General features: G+C 44.7%; 1 protein-coding gene across 1 annotated transcript in view; it reads left to right on the forward strand.

The window, feature by feature from the left end:
- dnah3 (dynein axonemal heavy chain 3) overlaps positions 1-26,563 on the forward strand; it is a 155,838-nt gene that overhangs the window by 100,071 nt on the left and 29,204 nt on the right. The window contains exons 44-50 of the mRNA XM_073060476.1: positions 4,712-4,868; positions 11,671-11,814; positions 15,060-15,726; positions 18,441-18,606; positions 19,332-19,548; positions 24,660-24,842; positions 25,494-25,692. Coding sequence (XP_072916577.1) covers positions 4,712-4,868; positions 11,671-11,814; positions 15,060-15,726; positions 18,441-18,606; positions 19,332-19,548; positions 24,660-24,842; positions 25,494-25,692 — 1,733 coding nt within the window. The remainder of the gene's footprint in view (positions 1-4,711; positions 4,869-11,670; positions 11,815-15,059; positions 15,727-18,440; positions 18,607-19,331; positions 19,549-24,659; positions 24,843-25,493; positions 25,693-26,563) is intronic.

Consider the following 26,563-nt stretch of genomic DNA (forward strand, 5'->3'; position numbering starts at 1 on the left):
TTCCTCCCTTATCTGTATCCATCACATTTGTTTTTAATCAGTTCATTTGTCTTTTGTGGCTTCTCCCCCACCCCCAAACACGTTAGCTATGTCCTGTTTTTCTCTGTTGTCTAAACACTCTCTGCCATAAACATACCCTCTGCTATAAATCACATACCCTTCTTGTAAGCCTCCATCTGAACCAGCAAAGCACTCTGGGATCACAGAGGTTCCATCTTGTCACATTACAGCTTGCAAAAAGTTATAACTTCATAAAGGCTGCAGGGTTACAGACATATTTCCATATCATAATCGCTTGGAATGTTTAATTTCAAGGTAATTTATGGAATCCTATGAGACAATGGCAATCTACTATGTACTTCTTCATTCTATTCAACCCATCTACAACTTCTGATGTGTTAACAGTGTAGTTTTTCTGTTTCCATACAGCTGAATGGAAACACACTTAGTTCCTTTCTTAGTCTTCATCTATAGCCAATGCATCATGCAGCATCTTCTTTCCCATTCATGCCTCATATCTTCTTCACCTCTCTTACTCTTCACGTATGTGCTCCTCCTTGCTAATGGCTCCTGAATATACAATGCGGCTGCTGTGGAATACCACCTCTACTTCTGTTGACCATACACTGTACTCGCTCCACTCGCTCAGTAGCACTGTCACCTCTACTTTAGAAAGTTCCAGGTTCAAGCCCTAACTTAGAGATCTGAGCACAAAAACATCGGACTGACATTTCTATGAAGTATGAGCAAATGTTACCATTACTGGAGGTGCCACGGTCCACGCAGTGTTAAGCCAAGACCATTTCCACTTTCCACGGACAGAAAGAAAAAAAAATTCCACTTCCGCAGAAGATGATACGGATTAGCACAGTCCCTGACATCTATTCATCAACCAACATGAGTGGTTCACTGTCTTTTTGCTGTTTGTGGGCGCTTGTGCTAACATTGGTGTCACTTTTTTTATTACAGTAGTAACTGCTTTTTAACAGCAGCACACACAAAATGCTGCCATAACTCAGTTGGTCAGGTAGTATCCATGGAAATGAATAAACAGTCAACATTTTGGACCGAGACCCTTTATCGGAACTGGAAAGGAAGGGGGAAGAAGACAAAATAAGAAGGTGGGGGAGGGAGAGGAAGGAGAGGCTAGAATGTGACAGGTGAAGCCAGGTGGGAGGTGGAGGGGGCTGGGGGATGAAGTAAGAAGATGGGAGATAATGTGGAAAAGGCAAAGGGCAGGAGAGGAAGGAATCTGATAGGAGAGGAGAGTGAATCATGGGAGAAAGGGAAAGGGGAGAGACACCAGGGAGATCTGATAGGCAGCTGAGGAGGGGAGGTTAAAGGCAAAAGTGGGGAAATGGTCTTTTGGTTTTAAATGAAGAAGGGAGAGGGGAAAAATTACTGGAAGTTGGAGAAATTGATGTTCATGCCATCAGGTTGGAGGCTACTTAGCTGGAATATGAGGTGTTGCTCCTCCAAACTGAGTATGGCCTCATCATGGCAGAAGAGGAGGCCATGGTCTGACATGTTAGAAGGGGAACGGGGATAGGAATTAAAGTGGTTGGTCACTGGGAAATTTTGGTTTTTGTGGATCATGCTGAGTTGCTCATCAAAGTAGTCTTCATCAGATCTCACCAGTGTCAAGGAGGCAGCACAAGGAGCTCTGGATAGGGTAGATGACCTGGAAGGACTGTTTGGGGCTCTGAATGGAGGTGAGGGAAGAGGCTGGTGTAGTAATTCTGCCATTTGCAGGGTTAAGTGCGGGAGGGAGATTAGTGCAGAGGGGTGAATGAACAAGGGAATCTTGGAGGGGGCGATCACTGTGGAAGGCGTTCATGGGGTGGGAGGGATGAAGTAAAGATGTGTTTGGTGGTAGAGCCCCTTTGACGGTGGCAGAAGGTGTTGAGAATGAAGTGTTCGATGCAGAAGTTCATGGGGTGGTAGGTGAAGACAAGAGGAACCCTATCCCTGTTAAGGTGGAAGAAAGATGGGGTGAGCATAGATGTCCAAGAAATGAAGGAGATGCGAGTGAGGGCAGAATCAATGGTGGAAGAAGAGGAACCCCACTCCTTTGAAGAAGGAGGACATTTCTGATGTCCTAGAAAGAAAAGCCTCACCCTGGGAACAGATATGGCAAATACAAAGGAACTCAGAAAAGGGAATGGTATTTTTACAAGAGGCAGGGTGGGATGAGGTCTAGTCAAGATAGCCAGGGTTTATAAAAAGTATCAGTAGATCGAGAGAGGGGAGAGAGCTGTAAGAAATGGACCAAGTGAATTTAAGGGCAGGATGGAAGTTGGAGGCAAAGTCGATGAAATTGAGGAACTCAGCATGGGTGCGTGAAGGAGCACCAATGTAGTTATCAATATAGCACAGGAAGAGTTGGGGAGTATTACGGGGAAAGGCTTGGAACATAGACTATTTCTCGTAGCCAACAAAAAGGCAGGCATAGCTGGTGTCCATGGCTACCACTTGAGTTTGGAGAACTCAATACTTCATGAATTTTTTTTCAGTATTTAATTTCTGTTAAGGGATTTGGTATGTCCTGAAAAGGACTTGAAAGATGATATAGTTAGTCTTTGTACACTCAGTGACCACTTTATTAGGTACAGGAGGTATATTTGTGGTCTTCTGCTGCTGTAGCCCATCCAGTTCAAGGTTTGATTTGTTGTGTATTCAGAGGTGCTCTTCTGCACACCGCTGTTGTAACGCCTGGTTATTTGTGTTACTGTCACCTTCCGGTCATCTTGAACCAGCTTGACCATTCTTTTCTGACCTCACTCATTAACAAGGTATTTCTGCCCACAGAACTGTCACTCACTGGATGTTTTTGGTTTCTTGCACCATTTTCTGTAAACTCTAGAGACTTGTGTGTAAAAATCCCAGTTTTTGAGATCCTCAAACCACTCCGTCTGGTACCAACAGTCATTCCATGGTCAAAGACACTTAGATCACATCTCTTTTCCATTCTGATGTTTGTCCTGAACAACAGCTGAACCTCTTGACCACGTCTGCATGCTTTAATGCATTGATTTGCTGCTGATTAGATATTTGTATTAATGAGCAGGTGTGCTGGTGTACCTATTTAAGTGGCCACTGAGTGCTGGGGGACATTAAGCCTATTGAGTCCATGCTGATTTCCAAAAGAGTAATCCTATCAGTCCCATTTCTCCATCTTATTTCCCTGTCTCATGTCCCTATCTGTTCCCATTTGATTCTTTCAAGTCACTGGAGATTGGCAGCACCACCCATCCTCTCCAAATCTTTATTCTTTCATTGCCAGAATGCTTGTTGAATATAAGCAGATATTTTCTCAACTCATTATTGGGGGGTGAGGCTGTTGTCTTCGGTCCCTGTCACAAACTTTGTTTCCACTCCACGGCATCAATCTGAAACTGAACTAGATCACTCACATCCCTGACATTATATCTAACCTAGAGATGATGTCTGAATCACACATTGCACCATCTTGAAGACTACCAGTTTGAACCTCGGTAATGTCATCCGTGCTCTCTCATCTCAGCTCATCTGTTGCAGAGACAATTTTCTGTTTCTTCATTATCTCTATCTTTGGCTATTCTAATGCAGTGCTCCTCAGAGTTGGGCAACGGAGCTTTAGACAACTTCATGTCCAACCTGTCATCAACTCAGTTATTGTTCTTGCACTTGGCATATATTAGCTTTTGGCTAAGGAATGCCTCTGATTTAATATCAAAACCTTTGTTTTCAAATCTCTCATTGCTATGGCTCTTTTCACGATCTGAAATCACTTCTATTATTATATTCTAGCAGGATGTCTATAGTCTTCCAATTCTGCCCTCATGATTATCCCCAGATTTAATTATTCCACTAATGGAAACTTTTTATTGTGTACTAAGGTCTGGAACTCTCTTCTCAAAGAGCTTTTCCCAGCAGCCTCACTTTCTTACTTTGAGATACTCTTTAAAGCAGGGGCCCCAACCTGGGGTCCACAAACCCCTTTCTTAATGGTATTGGTCCATGGCGTAAAAAGTAGTTGCAAACCCTGTCTTTAGAGTCTTCTCCTTAGATCCACCGTCTGGTCATCTGGCTCAATATTAATGACTTTCTGTCAAATTAATTTTGATAATTTAGTGCATTTAAGCTATTGGGAGATCATTATCATCTCCTTCAGTGATAGTTTTCAGATTAATTTCTGACTCAATTTTAGTTCAAAATTTATTGTCATATGCACAAGTACTTGCACACACAGGTGCAATGGAAAACTTGCTTGCTGTAGCATCACAGGTGCATAACATCATCATATAAGCAGCTTTTACAAGAAAATCACAAATTATGCATTCTTTTACAAGAGAGAATGCAATTGGAGCAGACAAAAACAAATCTATTTCAGTGCAATGTGACAAAGGTGTCGTAGTGTTGCTAACTGTAGTAGTTAGGGGTTTTGCTGGTGGTTCAAAATGGAATGGTTGAAAGGAAATGGCTGTTCTTGAACTTGGTGGTGTGTGACTTCAGGCTTCTTTTACCCCCTGCCTGACGATAGCTACGATAAGATGGTGCGGATGGTCGCCCTAACCTTAATATTATGATGGTTTTTGAGACTTATTGTTGTTAAAGGTTCCATATAAATGCATGTTGTTACCCTTGTTTGTCTGGGAAGTTAATTTGTGATGTATATTATTTGGCTGGGAATATGAATTTAATGTTAAACTTAAGTTCTTTTACATTATAGATTGGGTAGGATCATGGTGCAAGCCACCAAGGCAGTTTACAAGGCTGCAATAAGCAGTTTTCTTCCAACTCCTTCCAAATCCCATTATGTGTTCAATTTGCGTGACTACTCCCGGGTGATTCGAGGAGTGCTGTTATGCCCAAACACACATCTGAAGGTGGGTGACAAAAGTTTACTCTAGAACTAAAATAGTAAGTGTTTTATGCCTCTTGAAATGGACGTGAGGAAAGTTCTTTTTAAAATAAACGTAATCCATCTTTATAATTACATATGGAGAGGATTATCTTGCATGTTTTATTTTTGCAAACTTTTTTCCCATGATGCTTTTGGGGAAGTAACCATTTGATATCAGTTTGGAAGATTTGGAAGTTGATGATAAAGAAAAGGTTGCAATTCTTTCATCATTGCAAAATTATTGATCTAGTGAATACTCTAAATACTAAAGTTACACTTTATACTAATTCTTGCCAGAAATCAAGTCTTTAGATAATTCTGACACAAGATTGCACTCACGGAGTCTGAAGGTGCACATGTCCTCACCGACAATAAAATAACTAAAATAACTGGGCCCAGAGCACGTCACTCTTACAACTCAAACATTCTTTTTATTTTACTTGTGCCCAAGGAGAACAGCATGGCCCCAGTCATCCACGCTGTTCTGAAGCCAGGACAGAAAACTGCTATTTTTATACAGAATTTGCTTATCGCTTACGGATATTGACCATTGGGTAAATTGTATATGTTTAAACTCCTTACTTGCCCGACTAGTTGCCATTCACAATAGAGGTGTTAAAAGTCAATAGAAACCAAGCTGAAAACTGATGATATTTTGAAGTTAGTAAAGGCATTGTCCCTTTGTTGTTTGGAGTGTTTCTCATCATTCATTTATTCCTGTCTCATCTGTTTCTTGCATCCCCTATTGTGTAAAGGGACACTATGTTTTAGGAAGACCTTTCTAAAAAAAAGTCTCACTATGGATGCCTCATTTGTCTGGCTTGAGCACATAATGTCACAGTCATCCCTTCGAATCTCGTCAGTAGTAAGCAGAGATGTCTCCCACCTTCTCACTCCGGAAGTCTCACTCAACTACATCTGCCCCAGGATAGTAGTCCTGCCTGGACATTGCCTTTAATCCTTGCCTTAATGCAATTCCCATACTCCCTCCTCTTTGTCCTGTAGAGGCCAACATAAATCTTACTGAATTCCAATAGTGCAGAGTCTCTGAAACTCCGTGACACTTTCATCAGCAACAGTTGGCTGTTGATACCAGGGATGTACGTGTAACACTCCTGGTTAATAATGGCACAAGTACCACCCCTCTCAGACAAATGGAAAGTCTAGTGCTTGTTGATTCTGAAGGGCCACATTGCAGATTGCCAGCATTTCTGTGGTAATGTCATCGATGGACTGGCTTGTGATGTGTGGTGCTAAGGTTGTATTATCTATCGACCAGCTTCTCCAGCAATGCTGAGGCCATGTTAGTGCTTTCACTACCCAGTCTGGCCGGTTCACTACAGTCCAGAAACACTCAGTCTACATAGTCCTTCGATAGCAGCCCCACACAGTGGGATGCAGGGAGAGAGTGGGCTGGTGGTACATCTATGGTACAACATAGGCCAGATAACAACAACCTCTCCATGGCTTTGGAGATCCCATTATAGAAGCGGTACCCCAGACAACCAGTGGCCACATACCCAGTCAGAATCATGAATAGGATTCAGTGGGTCATCAGTAGCATAGACATTGCATGGGCTGATACCCTGGAATACACTAGAATACTACAGCACAGTATAGGCCCTTCAGCCCACGATGTTGTGTCAGATCAGATTCAGATTCAGTTTATTGTCATTTAGAAACCACAAATGCAATGCAGTTAAAAAATAAGACAACATCCCTCCAGAATGATATCACAAAAGCACATGACAAAACAGACTACACCAGAAAATCCACATAATGTTTGGCAATCCCCAATCCAGAGTCCGGAGAGGCTGCTGCGTATTAATATCGTGCTACCGTCTTAGCGCGTTCCCTGGAAAGGAGCTCCAAATCCACCAGACAAACAAGACCAAAAAGTAAAGCTACAAGACCTGCACAAAACCACATAGTTACAACATATAGTTACAACAGTGCAAACAATAGCATAATTGATAAAAAAACAGACTATGTCGACCCATATATTCCTTAAAAAAAAGTACTAAACCCACACTATCCCGTAACCCTCTATTTTTCTTTCATCCGTGTGCCTGTCCAGGAGGCTCTTAAATGCCCCTAATGTTTTAGCCTCCACCACCATCCCTGGCAAGACATTCCAGGTACCCACAACCCTCTGTGTAAAAAAACTTACCCATGATGTCTCCCCTAAACTTCCCTCCCTTAACTTTGTACAGTACATGAGCCCTCTGTTGTTTGCTATTCGTGCCCTGGGAAACAGGTACTGGCTATCCACCCTATCTATGCCTCTCATAATCTTGTAGACCTCTATCAAGTCCCCTCTCATCCTCCTACGCTCCAAAGAGAAAAGTCCCAGCTCCGCTAACCTTGCCTCATAAGACTTGTTTTCCAATCCAGGCAACATCCTGGTAAATCTCCTCTGCACCCTCTCCATAGCTTCCACAGAAATGAACACAATACTCTAAGTATGGTTTCACCAGAGATTTGTAGAGTTGCAACATGACCTCTCTACTCTTGAACATAATCCCCCTATTAATGAAGCCTAGCATCCCATAGGTCTTCTTCACTATCCTATCAACCTGTGCAGCTACCTTGAGGGATATATGGATTTGAACACCAAGGTCCCTCTGTTCATCCACACTCTTAAGTAACTGACCATTAACCCTGTACTCAACCTTCTGGTTTGTCCTTCCAAAATGTATCACCTCACACTTATCCGGATTGAACTCCATCTGCCACTTTTCTACCCAACTCTGCATCCTGTCTATATCCTCTTGTAACCTCTGACAACCTACAGCTCCATCCACAACTCCAATCTTCATGTCATCCACAAACTTACTCACCCAACCTTCCGCCTCCTCATCCAGGTCATTTATAAAAATCACAAAGAGCAGGGGTCCCAGGACAGATCCTTGCGGCACTCCATTAGTCACTGACCTCCAGGCAGAATACTTTCCTTCCACTACTACCCTCTGCTATCTTCCTGTAAGCCAATTTTTTATCCAAACAGCCAAGGTTCCACTGATACCATGTCTCATGACTTTCTGGATGAGTCTCTCGTGGGGGACCTTGTCAAATGCCGTGCTAAAATCCATGTAGACCACATGTACCACTCTACCCTCCTCAATTTCTTTTGTTACCTCTTCAAAAAACTCTATTAGGCTTGTGAGGCACAACTTTCCCTTCACAAAGCCATGTTGACTATCCTTGAGTAGACTGTACTTCTCCAAATGTTCATAGATCCTATCCTTAAGAATCCTTCCCAGTAGTTTGCAGACCATCGACGTAAAACTCACCGGTCTATAGTTCCCAGGATTCTCCCTATTAACTTTCTTAAACAAGGGAACTACAATTGCCATTCTCTAATCCTCCGGCACCTCCCCTGCAGTCAAAGAGGATTCAAAGATCATAGCTACTGCTCCAGCGATCTCTCACTTCCCACAGCAACCTGGGCTATATCACGTCTGACCCTGGGGATTTATCAGTCTTGATTTTTTTAAGAAGATCCAACACTTCTTCCTTAATCTCCACATTGTCCAGCACACAGGCCTGTTCTATTTCGACCTCACCCTGATCAAGGTCCTTTTCACTTGTGAATACTGAAGCCAAGTATTCATTTATGACCTCCCAAACCTCCTCCGCCTCCAGGCACATGTTGCCTTCTTTATCCTTTAGCAGCCCCACCTTCATTCTTGTCATCCTCCTGTTCTTCATGTATGCATAAAACGCCTTGGGGTTCTCCTTAATCCTACCTGCCAAGGCCTTCTCATGCCCCCTTCGAGCTCTCCTATGTCCTTTCTTAAGCTCCTTCCTGGCTACCCTATATTTCTCATGAGCCCCTCCTGCTTCCTGCTTCTTATATCTAACATATGCTTCCTTCTTCCTCGTGACGAGTTGCCTTATGTGTTTCGTCAGCCACGGTTCCCTTTTCCTACCATTTGTTCCTTATCTCAGTGGGACAAACCTGTCCTGAAATCAACACAAGTGGTCCCTAAACTTCCTCCACATTACTTCTGTGCTTTCACCCTTGAACATCTGTTTCCAATTTACTCTCGCTAGTTCCTGCCTCATCCCTTCATAGTTAGCCATTCCCCAGTTAAGCACTTTCCAATTTTGTCTGATTTTATCCTTTTCCATAGCTATGCTGAAGCTAAGGGAGTTGTGGTCACTCTCACCAAAATGCTCCCCCACCAAGAGGTCTGCCACCTGACCAGGTTCATTACTCAGAATTAGATCCAGTATAGCCTCTCCTCTCGTCGACCGGTCCACATACTGTGTCAGGAATCCTTCTTGAACACACCTGACAAATTCAGCCCCATCTATCCCCCTTGCACTCAGGAGGTGCCAGTCAATATGAGGGAAGTTGAAATCACCCATAACTACAACCCTGTATTTCTTGCACCATTCTAAAATCTGCCTGCTTATCTGCTCCTTGGTGTCTCGAGGGCTATTTGGGGGCCTATAGACTACTCCCAGCACAGTGAATTATTCCTTCCTATTTCTGACTTCCACCCACACTGACTCAGTGGACACTCCCTCTGCAGCATCCTCCCTTTCTATAGCCGTGATACTATCCCTGACCAGTAATGCTACTCCCCCCCCCCCTTTCTACCTCCCATCCTATTCCTTTTAAAACACCTAAACCTCGGTACCTGCCAATCCTGCCTTTCATCCAACCAAGTTTCATTAATGGCCACAACATCATAGTTCCACATATTGATCCATGCTCTAAGTTCATCCCCTTTATTCCTAATACTCCTAACATTGAAGTACACACATCCCAACCCCTCTAACTGGCTACATTTATGTTTTGTCCCCTGCCTGTCCTTTCTCACCAACTCAGAACACATAGCATCATGCCCTTGTCCTTCTACCCTAATCTCTGCACTCACATTCTGATTCCCATCCCCCTGCCAAACTAGTTTAAACCCTCCCCAACAGGTCTGGCAAACCTGCCCGCCAGGATATTGGTTCCTTTCCAGTTCAGGTGCAGCCTGTCCTTTTTGTAAAGGTCAGACCTTCCCCAGAAGAAATCCCAATGATCCAGAAATCTAAACCACTGCCTCCTGCACCAACTCTTCAGCCACGCATTCATCTGCCATAACTTTCAGTTCCTACCCTCTCTGTCACATGGCACAGGCAGCAATCCTGAGATTACCACCCTTGAGGTCCAGCTTTTTAACTTCTTTCCTAACTCCCTATATTCCTTCTTCAGGACCTCATCCCTACTCCTATCTATGTCATTGGTCCCCACATGGACCACGACATCTGGCTGCTCACTCTCCCTCCTGAGAATACCGAGAACTCGATCCGAGATATCACAGACCCTGGCACCAGGGAGGCAACAGACCATCCGGAATTCTCAATCTCTCTTATAGAACCTCTTATCTGTCCCCTTAACTATCGAATCCCCTATCACTACTGCTCTCCTCTTTTCCCTCCTTCCTCTCTGAGCTGAGGGTCCAGTCTCAGTGCCAGAGATGCAACCACTACAACTTGTCCCTGGTAGGTCGTCCCCACCAACAGTATCCAAAACGGTATACTTATTGTTGATGGGAACGGCCACAGGGGTGCTCTGCTCTTTCTGTCTGTTCCCCTTCCCTCTCCTGACAGTCACCCAGTTACCTATCTCCTGACTTTTAGGGGTGACTATCTCCTTGAAACTCCTGTCTGTTACTGCCTCTGCCTCCTGAATGATCCAAAGTTCGTCCAGCTCCAGCTCTAGCTCCCTAACTCGGTTTGACAGGAGCTGCAGCTGGATGCACCTTTTACAGGTGTAGTCATCAGGGACAATTGTGCTCGCTCTGACTTCCCACACCCCACAATCGGAGTACTGGACTACCCTATTGGTTACTTGTTGTTACTTTTCCCTTTTCTGTTTTCTGTATTTAATACTCTGACAACTTTGGTCTGCACCCTATCACAGGCATTCCCTCAGTTCTCTTCACCCTCCTCCCCTCTACAACTTAAAACACCACCTGCTTTTTCATTTTTCCCATTCTAATGAAGAATCCTTGACATAAATATCTGTTCGGTTTTCCTCTGTGTCGATGTTGTTTGACCTGCTGAATGCTGTTTCCATTTCTAAACAATTTATTACATTTGGAGAATGTATCATAACTGAATCCCACAATCTGCTCAATTTGAATTACAGTCCTCTAGAAATGCTTTTATATTCGTGATTGAACTAAGGAGGAATAATTAATAGGTTGAGTTAATACTGGTTAAATGTTGTTGCTCCTTTTGAACGCCACAGTTTTCATGGATCAGTATGTTGATAGGATAACAATGAATTTAGGGATAAATATTACAATACCCCAGTCCCCAAAGTGAATATGGTCTTTTGATAAGGTCTCCCAAAAGCCATCATTATGGTTACATTGTAAATGAAGCCTTTATTTAAATTAGTCTCAGACAGCATTTGCTTTGTAGGCAAACTCAATAAAGAGTTTATTTAAAGAAGTACATCACTTCCAATTGCTTTGCTACCTACACGAGAATGAATAGATACAATGTCATGAAACTTTCCGCCTTCGTCAGAAGAGATGATCTATTTTGAGGCAATGTTAATCTCTTCCTTTCAAAAACATTAGGCATTTAGCTGATGTACGGTGTATCATGCAACGATTGGAGCCTCTAACATACAAATCACGAGTGCATTTGACTGGAAGAACCTGTGTTCTGTACTGTTGTAATTTAATACTACAACTCATGCCGTCACCCATTTCATTTGTAGAGGACTGCCCGAGATATTCTAATTACTTACTGAGAATGATTTCCTTTTACAGGAGGGGGACAAACTGATCCGGCTCTGGATTCATGAAGTCTATAGAGTCTTTTATGATAGATTGATTGCTGAAGAAGACAGGCAGACATTTTTCCAGATTATTAAAGAAACTACATCAAACTTCTTTAAACAATCTGTCGATAAGGTATTGTTAAATGTATCTTGTCTGTTGTTTTTAAGTTTGCGCTAGTGCCAAAGAAACGGACAGAGCTTGAGTCATCACGCTGGTATGTGGGAAAAATGGTCAGCTATGCCTGTTTACAAAAAGCAAGCATTAACCATCTCCAACATGAGAGTGTATCTAGGCTAAATACCTATCCTTGACATTCAGTAACATTACATTTTATTGAAAATTACACTTGGAAATTACTATTGTTTAATCTATGCCACCAACATTCCAGGGGTGGTGGAGGGAGGTCACCAATGACAAGAAACCCAACAGGACTGGTCACTCATATACCATGGCTTACAAGAGCAGGTGACAAAGGACCCTCTGCTTTTCCACCATCTGAGAGGGGCAAATCAGGAATGTGATGGAATATTCTGCGTTTGTCTGGATAGCCCATGATAACTCAACACCATCCAGGTTAAAAGAGCTCATCATCTGATTGGCAACTCATCCACTACACAAAACATTCATTCCCTCCGGCATCAGCTGCAGTGACTGCAGTCTGTGCTATCTACAAATGTACACGAATTACTTACCACTCATTCAGGTTTTTCCAAAAGCACCTCTCAAACCAGTGACTTCTACCTTCATGAAAAGCCAGGGTTAGCAGGCACTTGGTGCCACCATTTGCTGGTTCTCTTCTGAGTTGCATGTTGTCCTGATTTCAAAATATATCACTGAATCTAAATCCTGGAATCTCATTCCAACAGTACCTTCACCAAAATGGCGGCCACAGTTCAAGTAAGTAGTTTCTTACTGGTTTTTCAAGAGCAACAAGTGTTCAATAATTGTTGTGGATGAAACCAGTGCACATGTGAGCAGTGAAGTTCCTGCATCGGCTTCCATTTCTCGTATTTTCCTTTTTTTCCCACTTTCTAAATTACAATTTATTCAGTGAAATATAATCTTGTAATAATTGTATTTTAATTCTACATCATCATGAGTCTTTGCTGCTCGAATAGTCCCATGTGGGACAGCTTATTTGATTCATGGCTTTTACTGAGCTTTCCTGTACTTCTAAACTTCACAGATCTTCATGAATTAAGTTCCTAATATTTTTGTTATTGAGAGGCTAAGCTTTAGCGGTCTTCCAGGAGCTCTTTACAGAATTCCATCAACAAAAGCCACTAGCTATCATCCAACTTCTCTTAACCAACAAGTTCTGCAGATACAAGCTGATCCAAGGAAGATCATTTGTAGGGTGAATTTTTTTTTTCATAATGTGGCACTCTAAGCTTAAAATAGAGTTCTGGAAGAATGCATTAGTTTAAGCAGATATGTGGTGGCAGAAGAATTGTTGAGGTTTTGGACAAGGCGCTGCATCAGGACTGAGAATGTAGAAAGACGGCCAGTACAGAGAAGTGAGGGGGAGGGGGAGAAGGAGACTAGTAGGTGACATGGTGAGGTGGGAGCATGTTGAGACAAATACTGAAAAGGAGAAAAGATTAGTTTTATTTGTCACATGTACATCAAAGCATACAGTGAAATGTGTCATTTGCATCAAATCAGTAACACTAAGGACAGCCTGCAAGTGTTGCCATTCACCAATATAGTGTACCCAGAAATTACTAATCCTAATCTTAAACTGTATCTCTTTGGAATATGGGAGAACGTACGAACTCCTTGCAAACAGCGGCAGGAATTGAATCCGGATGGGTGATCAATAGTGCAGTAAAGCAATTGTGCTAACCACTGCGCTGCTGTGCTGCCCTGACCTGTCCGTCCGCACCTGCTGGCCTGAAGCTTGAGGAAAGATGATCAGGCAGATGGTGCAGGTGAGGGGAGGGGTGGAGTTGTGGAGGTGGAAGGGTAAATACAATGGCTGGTAGGTGATAGGTGGAACTAAATGTGAGGGGGTTGATGGGCAGATGGAGCCAGATGTCCCGCCATCACAGACATTTACACTACACGCTGCATCCGCAAAGGAAACAGCATTATGAAGGACCCCATGCACCCCTCATACAATCTCTTCTCCCTCTTGCCGTCTGGGAAAAGGCTCAGAAGCATTCGGGCTCTCATGACCAGACTATATAACAGTTTCTTCCCCCAAGCTATCAGACTCCTCAATACCCGAAGCCTGGACTGACACCTTACTGCCCTATTGTCCTGTTTATTATTTATTGTAATGCCTGCACTGTTTTTGTGCACTTTATACAGTCCAGTGTAGGTCTGTAGTCTAGTATAGCTTTCTCTGTGTTGTTTTTTTTTATTAAGTAGTTCAGTCTAGTTTTTTGTACTGTGTCATGTAAACCATGGTCCTGAAAAACATTGTCTCATTTTTAGTATGCACTGTTCCAGCAGTTATGGTCGAAGTGACAATAAAAGTTGACTTGACTTGGCTTGAGGTGGGGGAGATAGGAAAGGTGAACCAAGGGAGCAAGAAACAAGGTGGATGATGGGCAGGTGGAACCAGGTGGGGAAAGGTGATAGGTAACGAGAGGTAAGGATGGGAAAGGTGAATAAAGGAGGAGAGATCCTGGATGGACTGATGCGAGTGGGAAAGGAACATGGGGAAGGGGGAATGGGCTACTTCAAATTGGGAAGTTCAGTGTTTCATACTTTGGGTTGAAGGCTTCACAAATGGGATACATGTTGTCTTTAATTTCACTTTGGCTGTAGAGAAGGCTGAGGACAGATAGGCCGCTGTGGGAACAGGAAGAGGAGCTGAAATGACATACAACCAATGCAAACATGTTCACAGGATACACGTTGTCTCTCCAGTGGAGAGAAGGCCACATTGCACCGACTGCAACAGACCAGGATGGAGAAAATGCATCTTTTTTCCTTCTATGGTAACATGAATGGTAAACGGAGTGTGTGGGCAGCAGGAAAGGAGTGGTTCCTTCTGATCAAGCTTTGCTATGCATGACTCACACTTGGCATTTGGTGATTCACGTGTTGCATCTTGGCAGGCCTGACGTCAAATCAGTGCTGGATGAGGTTTAAGATCACCAATTATTTAATCTGCATATTCCAGTAATTCAGCTCTACAGTTCAATAGTGAGGCACAGCTATTATAATGTATGATTGAAATTCTTACCAATTTGACAGATCTTGCCCTAGGAAAAATTGTACTGTCTGAAGCACTTTCTTGAACAGTGCCTTTTATTTTTATTTTATTAATTGAAATACCCAATGATTTTTGGTTCATTTTTAATGTTTTCCTTTAAAGAAAAACATTAATAATATGTATAATATCAGTTTCTGTCCATGTCCTACAGGTTTTGAGCCATTTAACTCGATCAGGAAAAGTTACTGATGACAATATCCGAAGTCTATTCTTTGGCGATTATCTAAAGCCAGATGCTAACGTGAAGGCTTATGATGAGATTACAGACTTAAAACAACTTACATCAATCATGGAATACTATCTGGCAGAGTACAACAGTGTCAGTAGGACTCCAATGGCCTTGGTTATGTTCAAGTTTGCTATCGAGCACATCTCAAGAATATGCAGAGTTCTGAAGCAGGACAATGGGCACTTGCTTCTGGTCGGTGTCGGTGGGAGTGGCAGGCAAAGTGCTACAAAACTGTCCACCTTCATGAATGACTTTAACTTATTTCAAATTGAAATCACAAAGAACTATGGCAAAAATGAGTGGAGAGACGATATCAAGCGTATAATGATCAAAACTGGTGCTGAAAGTACGCAGACCGTTTTCATGTTTAATGACAGCCAAATTAAGGATGAGTCATTTGTGGAAGACATCAACATGTTGTTGAACACGGGGGATGTACCCAATATCTTCCCAGCAGATGAGAAAGCTGAATTGTTGGAAAAGATGCAGTCAGTGGCCAGGGCAGATGGGAAGAGAATTGAAGCCACTCCACTATCACTGTACAATTTCTTCATTGAGAAAGTCAAGGCTAACCTGCATATTGTATTAGGTAAGATTTCTATACTCCTGAATAACACCAATGACTAGGTTTCAAATAATATTGTAAGGTGCTTTAGGACATCCTGAAATCAGGAAAAGTGCAATATATAAATGCAAGTATGTATTTGAATTGAATTGAATTGACTTTATTACTTACGTCCTTCATATACATGAGGAGTAAAAATCTTTATATTATGTGTCCGTCTAAATGCACGATGTGCAATTTATAATTTGTAATAAATAGTATGTACAACAGGACGGCCAAAATAACATAGAAATACAATTGTATCAGTGTGAGTTCATCAGTCTGATGGCCTGGTGGAAGGAGCTGTCCTGGAGCCTGTTGGTCCTGGTTTTTCTGCTGCGGTACCATTTCCCAGATGGTGGCAGCTGGAACAGTTTGTGGTTGGGACGACTCAGGTCCCCAATGATCCTTCGGACCCTTTTTACACACCTGTCTCTGTAAATGTCCTGAATAGTGGGAAGTTCACATGCACAGATGCGCTGGGCTGTCCACACCACTCTGCAGAAAATTCTTCCATAGGTTTGGCCAGGATTTAATATCAATTGAATCACAATATGTCAGGTGACATACATCAGTGATTCTGTTTGGTTGGGAATTTAAAATGCTGCAGTTATAGCAGCATTTCACATCCATTTGGGACCTGAATCTAATTCAGTGCAAACAAATATAATTTGTCACATGCTGCTTTGGGGATGCTTAACCGTGTTCTGTTGCAAGTGTGATATAAACCACTTCTCTCATCCCTTTGATCATATAGGATTGGCAATTAATGGTTGAGCACATCAAAAGGCACATTATATGGGCAAGGGAGAGGAGGGGCGGCAGTGTTAGATTTGTTCATGCTGCCCTGCAGCAAGGTCCCATTACACATGAAGCCCCAGGCTTTGCATAGAAAACTACAAGATGGCTTTCCTCTTCTACTGCCGGGTTAGATGAGGAGCTTGTCTTGAAGGTCAGTTTGGGGGTTTGTGTTTGAGTCTGAAGGACGGATGGTAGAGAATGCCAGAATGGAAGAGGGAATATAGGGGTTATTGAGATGTTGAGGCCTCCGTCGCTCAGAGTTGACCATGGATATTGCATCCTAGCTGTCTAGATACACAAGCCTGGGCAGTATGATATGGAGAACACGCTGTTGCCCATGTAGCAAGCTCTCCCTCTCCATGCATCTGATGAACCCAGTGGAACGGCAGAGACCAATACAGTTTGGTACCAGCAGCGATGCAGGAGTTGCCAGTCAGCATTGAACTCAAAGTAGGACTGCAGCTCTGGATTTTTCCCATGGGGGTTTATTCCCCCATCCCTCCCCATGATTGGGTATAACCACAAGGCACTGGAGGTTTGAGATCAGAGTTTTCCTTCTCCTAAATGAGGTGTCAACCACGGCTGATGAGCCCCATCTGCCTGAAGTGACTGGTTTTAAGGTGCCAGTAACCCCTCTTTGCCCCTTCTCCTGTCAGTGGAAACGGTTCTGCTGAGCTTAGTAGCTAAGCCACAAATGAAGGCCAGGAACTGAACCTGGTTGTCAGAAGTTATTTAAGTCACACGCCATTGGGAGCGTCCAACTGGTAGTGAGAGCTTGTCCCCATTACCATCCCTGGCTATAACAACCTTAAGGAAGTTTAGGGAACATAGGCCTCAATGATCAGGTCAAGGCATTTGTGATGAGGTATGAGAGAGTGGAATCAAGATTACAAACAATTGTTGAAGGGGTGGAGGGGTGCCATTCTAGTGGTGTGAGGTCTAAAAGCCCAGTGATAGCAATGAGGGGTCCATACTGTGGAGAGTATACAAACCAGTCTCTTATCGTCACAAGCCAGGTCACGCTGGTCCCCTTAGATTTGCACCCAAGCCTTACCTGTCTGAAAGGCTTGCTTCGATATTAACGGCCGATGCTATTTGTGGGTAAGTATGCACAAGTGAGTGGTACTAAGGTGCAGATTGCTTACAGTTTGATGAATCAAAATCAGGCTTATTATCATGGATATGTGTCATGAAATCTGTTGTTTTCTGGAGGTAGTGCAGCATAATGCATGAAAATTACAAAAACAAACAGTGCAAAAGAGGAATATTTAAGGTAGTGTTCACAGACCATTTGGAAATCTGGTGGCAGAGGAGAAGAAGCTGTTCTTAAAATGTTGAGTCTTCAGGCTCTTGTACCTCCTCCCCGATGGTAGTTAGGTGAATTGGGCATGTACAGATGACGAGAGTCTTTCAAAATGAACACAGACTTCTTGAGGCACCATTGGTCTAAATACAGATACAATCATATCTGTTGATCTCTGTATAAAAGCACAACATGTGGGGAACGAATATAGTGTTTAGGAAAATTGTGGACTATGTACCTGATTGTGTTTACTGTATGGGGTTTAATTAAATGCTTGCATAAAGCATGTAAAAAAAGTAGTATTAGAAATAGGTGTAATTCAATATCTTCCCTCATTTTGGTTTTAATACCAGGAAGTATAACAATATTAAAATGTACTATTAGATTGTAGCTGTGGTATCTTTTTTGCCCAAGCCTCATTCCTTACAATGATTGTTAAATAAAAAAATTTATGTATGCATTGGGCTCCTACATGTTTAAACTGATCGTTTTCCTTTTTGACACCCTCTCAGCATCCAGATTATGTGTTTGACATTGTGGGCAAGTCTAATTGAAAATAATTTAATCCATCAGTCATTTTTGTGTTTCTGCACAGTCATGAGCCCAATTGGAGATGCCTTTCGGAATCGTTTGCGAATGTTCCCTTCGCTCATAAATTGCTGCACCATTGACTGGTTCCAAGTTTGGCCAAGAGATGCTTTAGAAATGGTGGCACACAAGTTTTTAGAAGATGTAGAATTGGAGTATGAAGTCAGGAAAGAGTAAGCTTGCAAGTGATGTTTACCTTCCATACAGTAACAAGTTTCTGTGTTGTGTAGAACTGATTTTGTGATTTGGAGCTCCCAAGCCTGCAGTGGAAACTAACAATGCAAATTACAACCAAATTATAATTAAGCAGTAAACACCTATTACATGGTGAGCTATTAAGTTCTACCTCTTGTGGTTAATTGTACTTTTCTAGCTTTTAAATAAAACTGACGGTGTATATCTTGTAAATGTTATTTTTCTTGCCTTCAGCACTTCAAATTGAAGGTCAGATTTGTATTTTTTTAAATTTATTGACCTACAGCGCAGAATAGACCCTTCCAGTCACTCCGGCCCTGCCACCCAGTATTCCCTGATTCATTCCTAGCCCAATCATTTACAATGTGAATTACATGTCCTTAGACTGTGGGAGGAAACCAGAGCACCTGGAGGAAACCCAAGCAGAAATGGAGAGAACGTACAAACTCCTTACAGGCAGAGGCAAAAATTGAACCCTTACACTCCGTGCCATCCCCCTCCGAATGCTACTGATTTCCCCCTCATAAAACCAACCTTTATTTTTGTTAATCATGGTTCAGAACACATTGCGGATTAAATTGACTATTTATGAAACTCTTACACATTTTAATTTGGTCAATATAACTTGTGTAATTTTTAATGCGAAACAGAGAAAAAAAATTCATTTGCGAACAAGTTCTTGAACTTTTCTGTGTTTTTGCAGAGTTGTTGCAATGTGCAAGTATTTCCAGGAGAGTGCAAGAAACGTGTCAACAAAATATTTCTCAGTGTTGCGGAGGTACAACTACGTAACACCTACGTCCTACCTGGAATTGATCCAGACTTTTAAAGTTCTTCTTAACATGAAGAGACATGAAATTGACCTAATGAGAAATCGCTATCTCATTGGTCTAGAGAAACTAGAATTTGCATCTTCACAGGTGAGTTTACTGATGCTGTGGGGGCCTTCCCCTCAATGAACATAACTCACACTGTCTGAGATGGCCTGTGACTTATTGCCAGTTCCGTCATGGGTACCCAGTGAGTAGCACAGTGATCTCTTAAAAAGAACTGGGAAATAGTGGGGAAAATGTTATTTATTCCTCGAGTACACGTCATCATTTCCTCTGATATGCTGGTAAATATGGAAAAATCTGCAGTGAAGGGCAGAGGCAAATATAGGATCTGAACTCTGCAGAAATATTAAGAACATTTAAAAACATGTACCTGACTATCCTTGGATCTATGGACTATTTCATGGTGACATTCTGTAACTAGAATACCAAACAAAAAATATAGAATTGTAGCGATGTGCTACACACAGCGCTGAAATAACGACACACAGTCGGTAAGTCGTTTCGAGACTAGTTTATTCAAACTTCGCAGTGCTGGCATTTAATCCCTAGCACCCGCCCTCTCCAGGCGGAAATGACGTCGGAGGTGCATTACCAAAGTCTCCCCCCGCGCGCTGGCTACTTGTGAGCCGGTTCGCCTGTGCAGAAAGTGGGTCGCCACATAACCCCCCGCCCAGAACTGGCGATATACCCCCCAATGTCCACAGTCTGGATCAGCCTCTGTTTGGGAGGTCTGCCTCTGCGCCGCGGTGCCTGAACCTCGACCAGCTGCGCCAAGTCCACATGGTCTGGTTTGAGTCGGTCCACCGTGAAAACCTCCTCTTTCCCCCCAATGTCCAGAATGTACGTGGACCCGTTGTTGTTGATCACCCTGAACGGCCCCTCGTACGGCTGCTGTAGCAGCGCCCGGTGTCCGCCCCTTCGTACAAACACAAACTTACAGTTTTGCAGTTCTTTGGGTACATGGGTGGGGGTCCGTCCGTGCTGTGAAGTTGGTACGGGGGCCAAGTTGCCAAGCCTTTCGCGTAGTCTGTCCAGGACTGCTGCGGGTTCTTCCTCTTGCCCCCTTGGGGCTGGTATGAACTCTCCCGGGACAGCCAGGGGCGTGCCGTACACCAACTCGGCTGACGAGGCGTGCAGATCCTCTTTGGGCGCTGTACGAATTCCAAGCAGGACCCGGGGAAGCTCGTCCACCCAGTTAGGTCCTCTCAGGCGGGCCATGAGAGCCAACTTCAAGTGACGGTGGAAGCGTTCCACTTGTCCGTTCGACTGTGGGTGGTAGGCAGTGGTGTGGTGTAGCTGCGTTCCCAACAGGCTGGCCACAGCCGACCACAGGCTGGAGGTGAACTGGGCGCCCCTGTCGGAGGTAATGTGGGCCGGTACCCAGAAGCATGCTACCCAGGTTGCGATCAGTGCTCGGGTGCAGGAATCGGCAGATGTGTCGGTGAACGGGACCGCCTCTGGCCACCTCGTGAACCGGTCTACCATAGTTAGGAGGTACTGTGCTCCTCGAGACACTGGTAGGGGGCCCACGATATCCACATGAATGTGGTCGAACCTCCGGTGGGTGGGTTGGAACTGCTGCGGCGGGGCTTTAGTGTGCCGCTGTGCCTTGGCTGTTTGGCACTGTGCGCACGTTCTGGCCCATTCACTGACCTGCTTGCGAAGTCGGTGCCACGCGAACTTGCTGGAGACCAGCCGGACGGTTGTCCTGATAGATGGGTGCGCCGAACTGTGTATGGAGTCAAAAACTCGCCGCCTCCAGGCTGCCGGGACGATGGGGCGAGGTTGGCGGGTAGCCACGTCGCACAGGAGGGTCCTCTCACCTGGGCCTATGAGAAAGTCCTGCAGCTGCAAACCCGCGACTGCGGTCCTGTAGCTGGGCATCTCGTCGTCTGCCTGCTGCGCCTCTGCCAGTGCTGCATAGTCCACCCCCAGGGACAGGGCCTGGACAGCTGGTCTGGAGAGTGCGTCTGCCACGACGTTGTCCTTTCCCGAGACATGCTGGATGTCCGTCGTGTACTCGGATATGTAGGACAGATGTCGCTGCTGGCGAGCTGACCAGGGATCGGACACCTTCGTGAACGCGAAGGTCAACGGTTTGTGGTCCGTGAACGCGGTGAATGGCCTGCCTTCCAAGAAGTACCTGAAATGCCGGATTGCCAGATACAGTGCCAACAGCTCCCGGTCGAAAGCACTGTACTTGAGTTCGGCTGGTCATAGGTGCTTGCTGAAGAACGCCAGGGGTTGCCAGCGCCCCTAGATGAGTTGCTCCAGCACCCCACCGACTGCTATGTCGGATGCGTCCACCGTGAGGGCGGTCGGAATGTCCGTTCTGGGGTGCACCAGCATCGCGGCATCTGCCAAGGCTTCCTTGGCTTTAACGAAAGTGGCCGCGGTCTCCTCATCCCAAGTAATGTCCTTGCCTTTACCGGACATCAGGGTGTACAAAGGGCGCAAGATACAGGCTGCTGAGGGGAGGAAACGGTGGTAGAAGTTCACCATACCAACGAACTTCTGCAGGCTTTTGACCGTGTTGGGCCGGGCAAAGTGGCGGATCGCGTCTACCTTGGCAGGCAGAGGTGTTGCCCTGTCTTTGGTAATCCTGTGGCCCAGGAAGTCGATGGTATCGAGACCGAACTGGCATTTGGCCGGGTTGATCGTGAGGCCGAAATCACTCAGGCGGGAGTAGAGCTGGCGGAGGTGGGACAGATGCTCCTGACGACTACTGCTGGCTATAAGGATGTCATCCAAATAGATGAACGCAAAGTCCAGGTTGTGTCCCACCGCATCCATTAGCCACTGGAACGTCTGTGTGGCATTCTTCAGGCCGAACGGCATTCGGAGGAACTCGAACAGGCCGAACGGGGTGATGAGTGCTGTTTTGGGGATGTCTTCAGGGTGCACTGGGATTTGATGGTATCCCCAGACGAGGTCTACTTTGGAAAATATTCTTGCCCCATGCAGGTTTGCTGCAAAGTCCTGTATGTGTGGCACGGGGTAGTGATCTGGAGTGGTAGCCTCGTTCAGTCTGCGGTAGTTGCCGAATGGTCTCCAACCCCCGGCTGCTTTGGGCACCATGTGCAGGGGGGAGGCCCATGGGCTGTCGGACCTCCGTATGATCCCCAATTCCTCTATCCTCTTGAACTCCTCCTTCACCAGACTGAGCTTTTCCGGGGGGAGCTTTCATGCGCGGGCGTGGAGGAGTGGTCCCTTGGTCGGGATGTGGTGCTGTACCCTGTGTCTGGGCATGGCTGCCGTGAACTGCGGTGCCAGAATCGATGGGAAGTCTGCCAGGATTCTGGTGAATTCGTTGTCCGACAGCGTGATGGAGTCCAGGTGTGGGGCCGGCAACTTGGCTTCACCCAGGGAGAATGTCTGGAAAGTCTCGGCATGTACCAGTCTTTTCCCTTGCAGGTTGACCAGCAGGCTGTGAGCTCGCAAGAAGTCCGCCCCCAGGAGTGGTTGGGCCACGGTGGCCAGTGTGAAGACCCACGTGAACCAGCTGGCGCCGAACTGCAGTTGCACTGTGCAGGTGCTGTAGGTCCGTATCGTGCTGTTGTTTGTGGCCCTCAGGTTGGGTGCTGGCTTCCTGTTGCGGGTGTCGTACCCCGTCGGGGGCAAAATGCTGATCTCCACTCCGGTGTCGACCAAGAAGCGGCGTCCCAACTGTCTGTCCCAGACGTACAAGAGGCTGTCCTGGTGGCCAGCCGCCATAGTCATTAGCGGCAGCTGGCTCTGGCCCTGGCCCTTGCAGGGCGGGCGACAACGGCGGGCTTCTGTGTCCCACCACTGGTGGTAGAAACACACTGTTCACTGTCCTCCTCACTCCTGCCTCTGTGTTGTGTGCACCCCCTTGCCGGGCCTGGTCTGGTCTGCTGTTGGGCGCGTGGCCTGGTAATCTGATCGACGGATGCCACGCTCTCCCTCTTGGCTTTCCACAGCACGTCTGCCGGGGCCGCCACCTTCCGGGGGTCGCTGAAATCTGCGTCGGCCAGCAGCAGATGTATGTCCCGGGCAGTTGCTCCAGGAATGCTTGCTCGAACATGAGGCAGGGCTTGTGTCCGTCAGCCAGGGACAGCATCAATGCTGTCGGCAGTCTGTCTCCCAAACCATCCAGGTGAAGCAGGCGGGCACCCCGCTCACGCTGTGAGAGGCCAAAGGTCCCAATGAGCAGCGCTTTGAATGCTTCATATTTGCCTTCTTCTGGGGGCGACTGTATGAAATCCGCAACCTGGGCGGCCGTCTGCTAGTCAAGGGCACTCACCACGTGGTAGTAACGCGTGGAATCAGAAGATATCTGCCGAATCTGAAACTGGGCTTCTGCTTGGCTAAACCACACGCGTGGTCGCAGCGTCCAGAAAGTTGGCAGTTTGAGCAAAACTGCGTGAACAGATGAAGAGTCGGTCATCTTTGGTCCAAATCCCGTTTGGACCGTCGGGGTCACCAATGTATCGATGTGCTACACACAGCGCTGAAATAACGACACACAGTCGGTAAGTCGTTTCGAGACTAGTTTATTCAAACTTTGTGGTGCTGGTATTTAAATCCCTAGCGCCCGCCCTCTCCGGGCGGAAATGACGTCGGAGGTGCATTACCAAAGTCTCCCCCCACACTTTGGCTATTTGTGAGCCGGTTCGCCTGCGCAGAAAGTGGGTCGCCACAGAATTGTATTTTTCTGGTTTGAGAAAAGTCATTGGGTTCCTTGAATCCTAGCATGGTTTTTAGTAATGACTAACATTAGTTTGGTTATAATTATTTTAATGGACATGATGACACCTGAATTGCAACTTACTTTGATCCAAGTGTAACGTTGCTCTGTTGCTGGCAGAAATTTTCAGTCCTGATGGTAAGTTCACAATTGTACAATAATTTTCACCCCCGCACAGTAAATTAACAGAGGAGCTTGCTGAAAGAAAGACAGAATCTACTCATTTTCATGTTAAGTCAATGAAATAAAATCACGAAGTATGTGCAGTAGGTGGGTGTTTCACTCTGTCTTCCATTATTTGGTAAAATTATTACCTTTGATTCAGGCAAAGAAACCCAGGCTTTGGTACTCGTGACAGGACTTGTGAGTTCTTTGCACATCATCCAGGATGATGTTTCATTGTAACATGCAGAATTTTATGTTGCCACATTACATAATATGCAACTATTTCTAATTGTTGCTTTGTGTTATGGTCCCCCCCAATTAGGTTTCTGTTATGCAGAAGGAGCTCACAGACCTGCAGCCCGAACTAATTAAGACGTCTGCTGAGACTGATAAGATTATGGTCAAAATCGAAGAAGAAACTGTTGAAGTTGATGCAAAGAGGGAGTTGGTGGCAGCAGATGAGGTGGTGGCTAATGAGGCTGCAGCCGATGCACAAGCAATTAAGGTACAACACTGGTAATAACAATAAATTTTCTGGCGAACAATTAGTCTTAAATTCTTTTACTGCTAGGCTGATTTTCTTTTCTTGATAATGTCAGCTTGCAGCAGGATTTGCTTCTCCCATCCAAACACCATTGTGAGCCGAGCTCCTTTTCCTAAGTCAGGATCCTAATGGTATATTCCTAATAATATTATTGAACCTCGCTGCAGAGATCAGAGTGAAGATGGGGGAAAGAAAACTAATTAAATGTCACTGTGGAACCAAGTTTCTGTAAATGCCTAAAGCTAATTAATTAAGCATTAAATCTATTATATTGCATAATATAGTCCAGGTATCCTAATTACATTTTAAGATTGTCAATAGTGCATCCATTGATTTACAAAAAAAGGGTAGTAGGTTGGTTTAACAATACTCTATTATCAGTGATAATTTTGGTTTGTTTAGGGTGATGTTGATTCGGCATCTTGTGGATTTAACTTAAGATGATTACACAATGGTGTGACTAACTTTGCAAGCAAATGGGGACTGAAATTACGAAATCTTCTAAGAAGTGAATTTGCGGAGAAAAAAGAACGGGCTGCAGTCTGTGTTTGCAGTTGTTAAGCTTGGCCTTTTTGGGATGTTTTATTTTGTATCTTTGGAATGTTTCTGCAGGACGAATGTGAGGGAGATCTTGCAGAGGCCATGCCGGCATTAGAGGCTGCTGTGGCAGCCCTTGATACTCTGAAGCCTGCTGACATCACAGTGGTAAAGTCTATGCAGAATCCACCTGGTCCCATAAAGCTGGTGATGGAAAGTATCTGCGTAATGAAAGGGATAAAACCAGAAAGAAAACCAGATCCAAGCGGATCAGGTGCAGTACTCAATTGCTTTGGGGATTACTTAAACCCTGCCATTAATGATATTTAAAGTGACAATATTTGCAATCAAGGCAATCTCCAAGCAGCTTTTTGCAAACTGAAGTGTTCCCACTGAACTAGGTCACAAAACTATTTTGTATAACTTTGAATTCTAAGAAAGTTCAATTTTGTGCCTGAAAATAATGCATCTTATTTTGTATGGCAGGTAGCTGTGCAGATATCTATAAACTTCTGAAGTCTAGAAAATAACGTCTTTCAGGATGTACAGGATGTAATATGCATCTAACTTTCCCTAACGAAGGGCTGAAAACTTCAAAATTACGATGAATAATGCCATCACCAAACTTCTGCTGATTGTTTTTGATCATGGTGACACAGAACAGCTGATTTTTTCCCCCTTATTGATGGAATGAGATAGGATTTTCTGGCATTGTTCAAACCCTAACCCATTTTCTTAAATTGGGATAATTAAGAACGCAAATTCGGTCATTCACTAGATCCTTGCCACTGAGTTTGAAACTTGACACTGTGAACAACTGAAGAGTTTAAAGGCTGAGAATTGCCTCAGAACACATTGAAAATATTTTTATGTTTAGTTTCTGTCTGAGCCTTTTGGCAATAAGTTCCTGTGACAGCAGTAGAATGGAAGCCATAACTGGGTTCTCTCATTCCATTGAAACTCCATTCCATCACCCATCATCAGAAATCCTCACCACCCAGGCCAGGCTCTCTTCTCGTCACTGCCATTAGGTAGAAGGTACAAGAGCCTCAGAACTCACACCAACAGGTTCCAGAACAGTTACTACCCCTCAACCACCAGGCTTTTGAATTAAAAGGAATAACCACACTCACTTGCCCCATCAT

The sequence above is a fragment of the Hemitrygon akajei genome, chromosome 11, assembly GCF_048418815.1.
Source record: "Hemitrygon akajei chromosome 11, sHemAka1.3, whole genome shotgun sequence".
Classification (NCBI taxonomy): Eukaryota; Metazoa; Chordata; class Chondrichthyes; order Myliobatiformes; family Dasyatidae; genus Hemitrygon; species Hemitrygon akajei.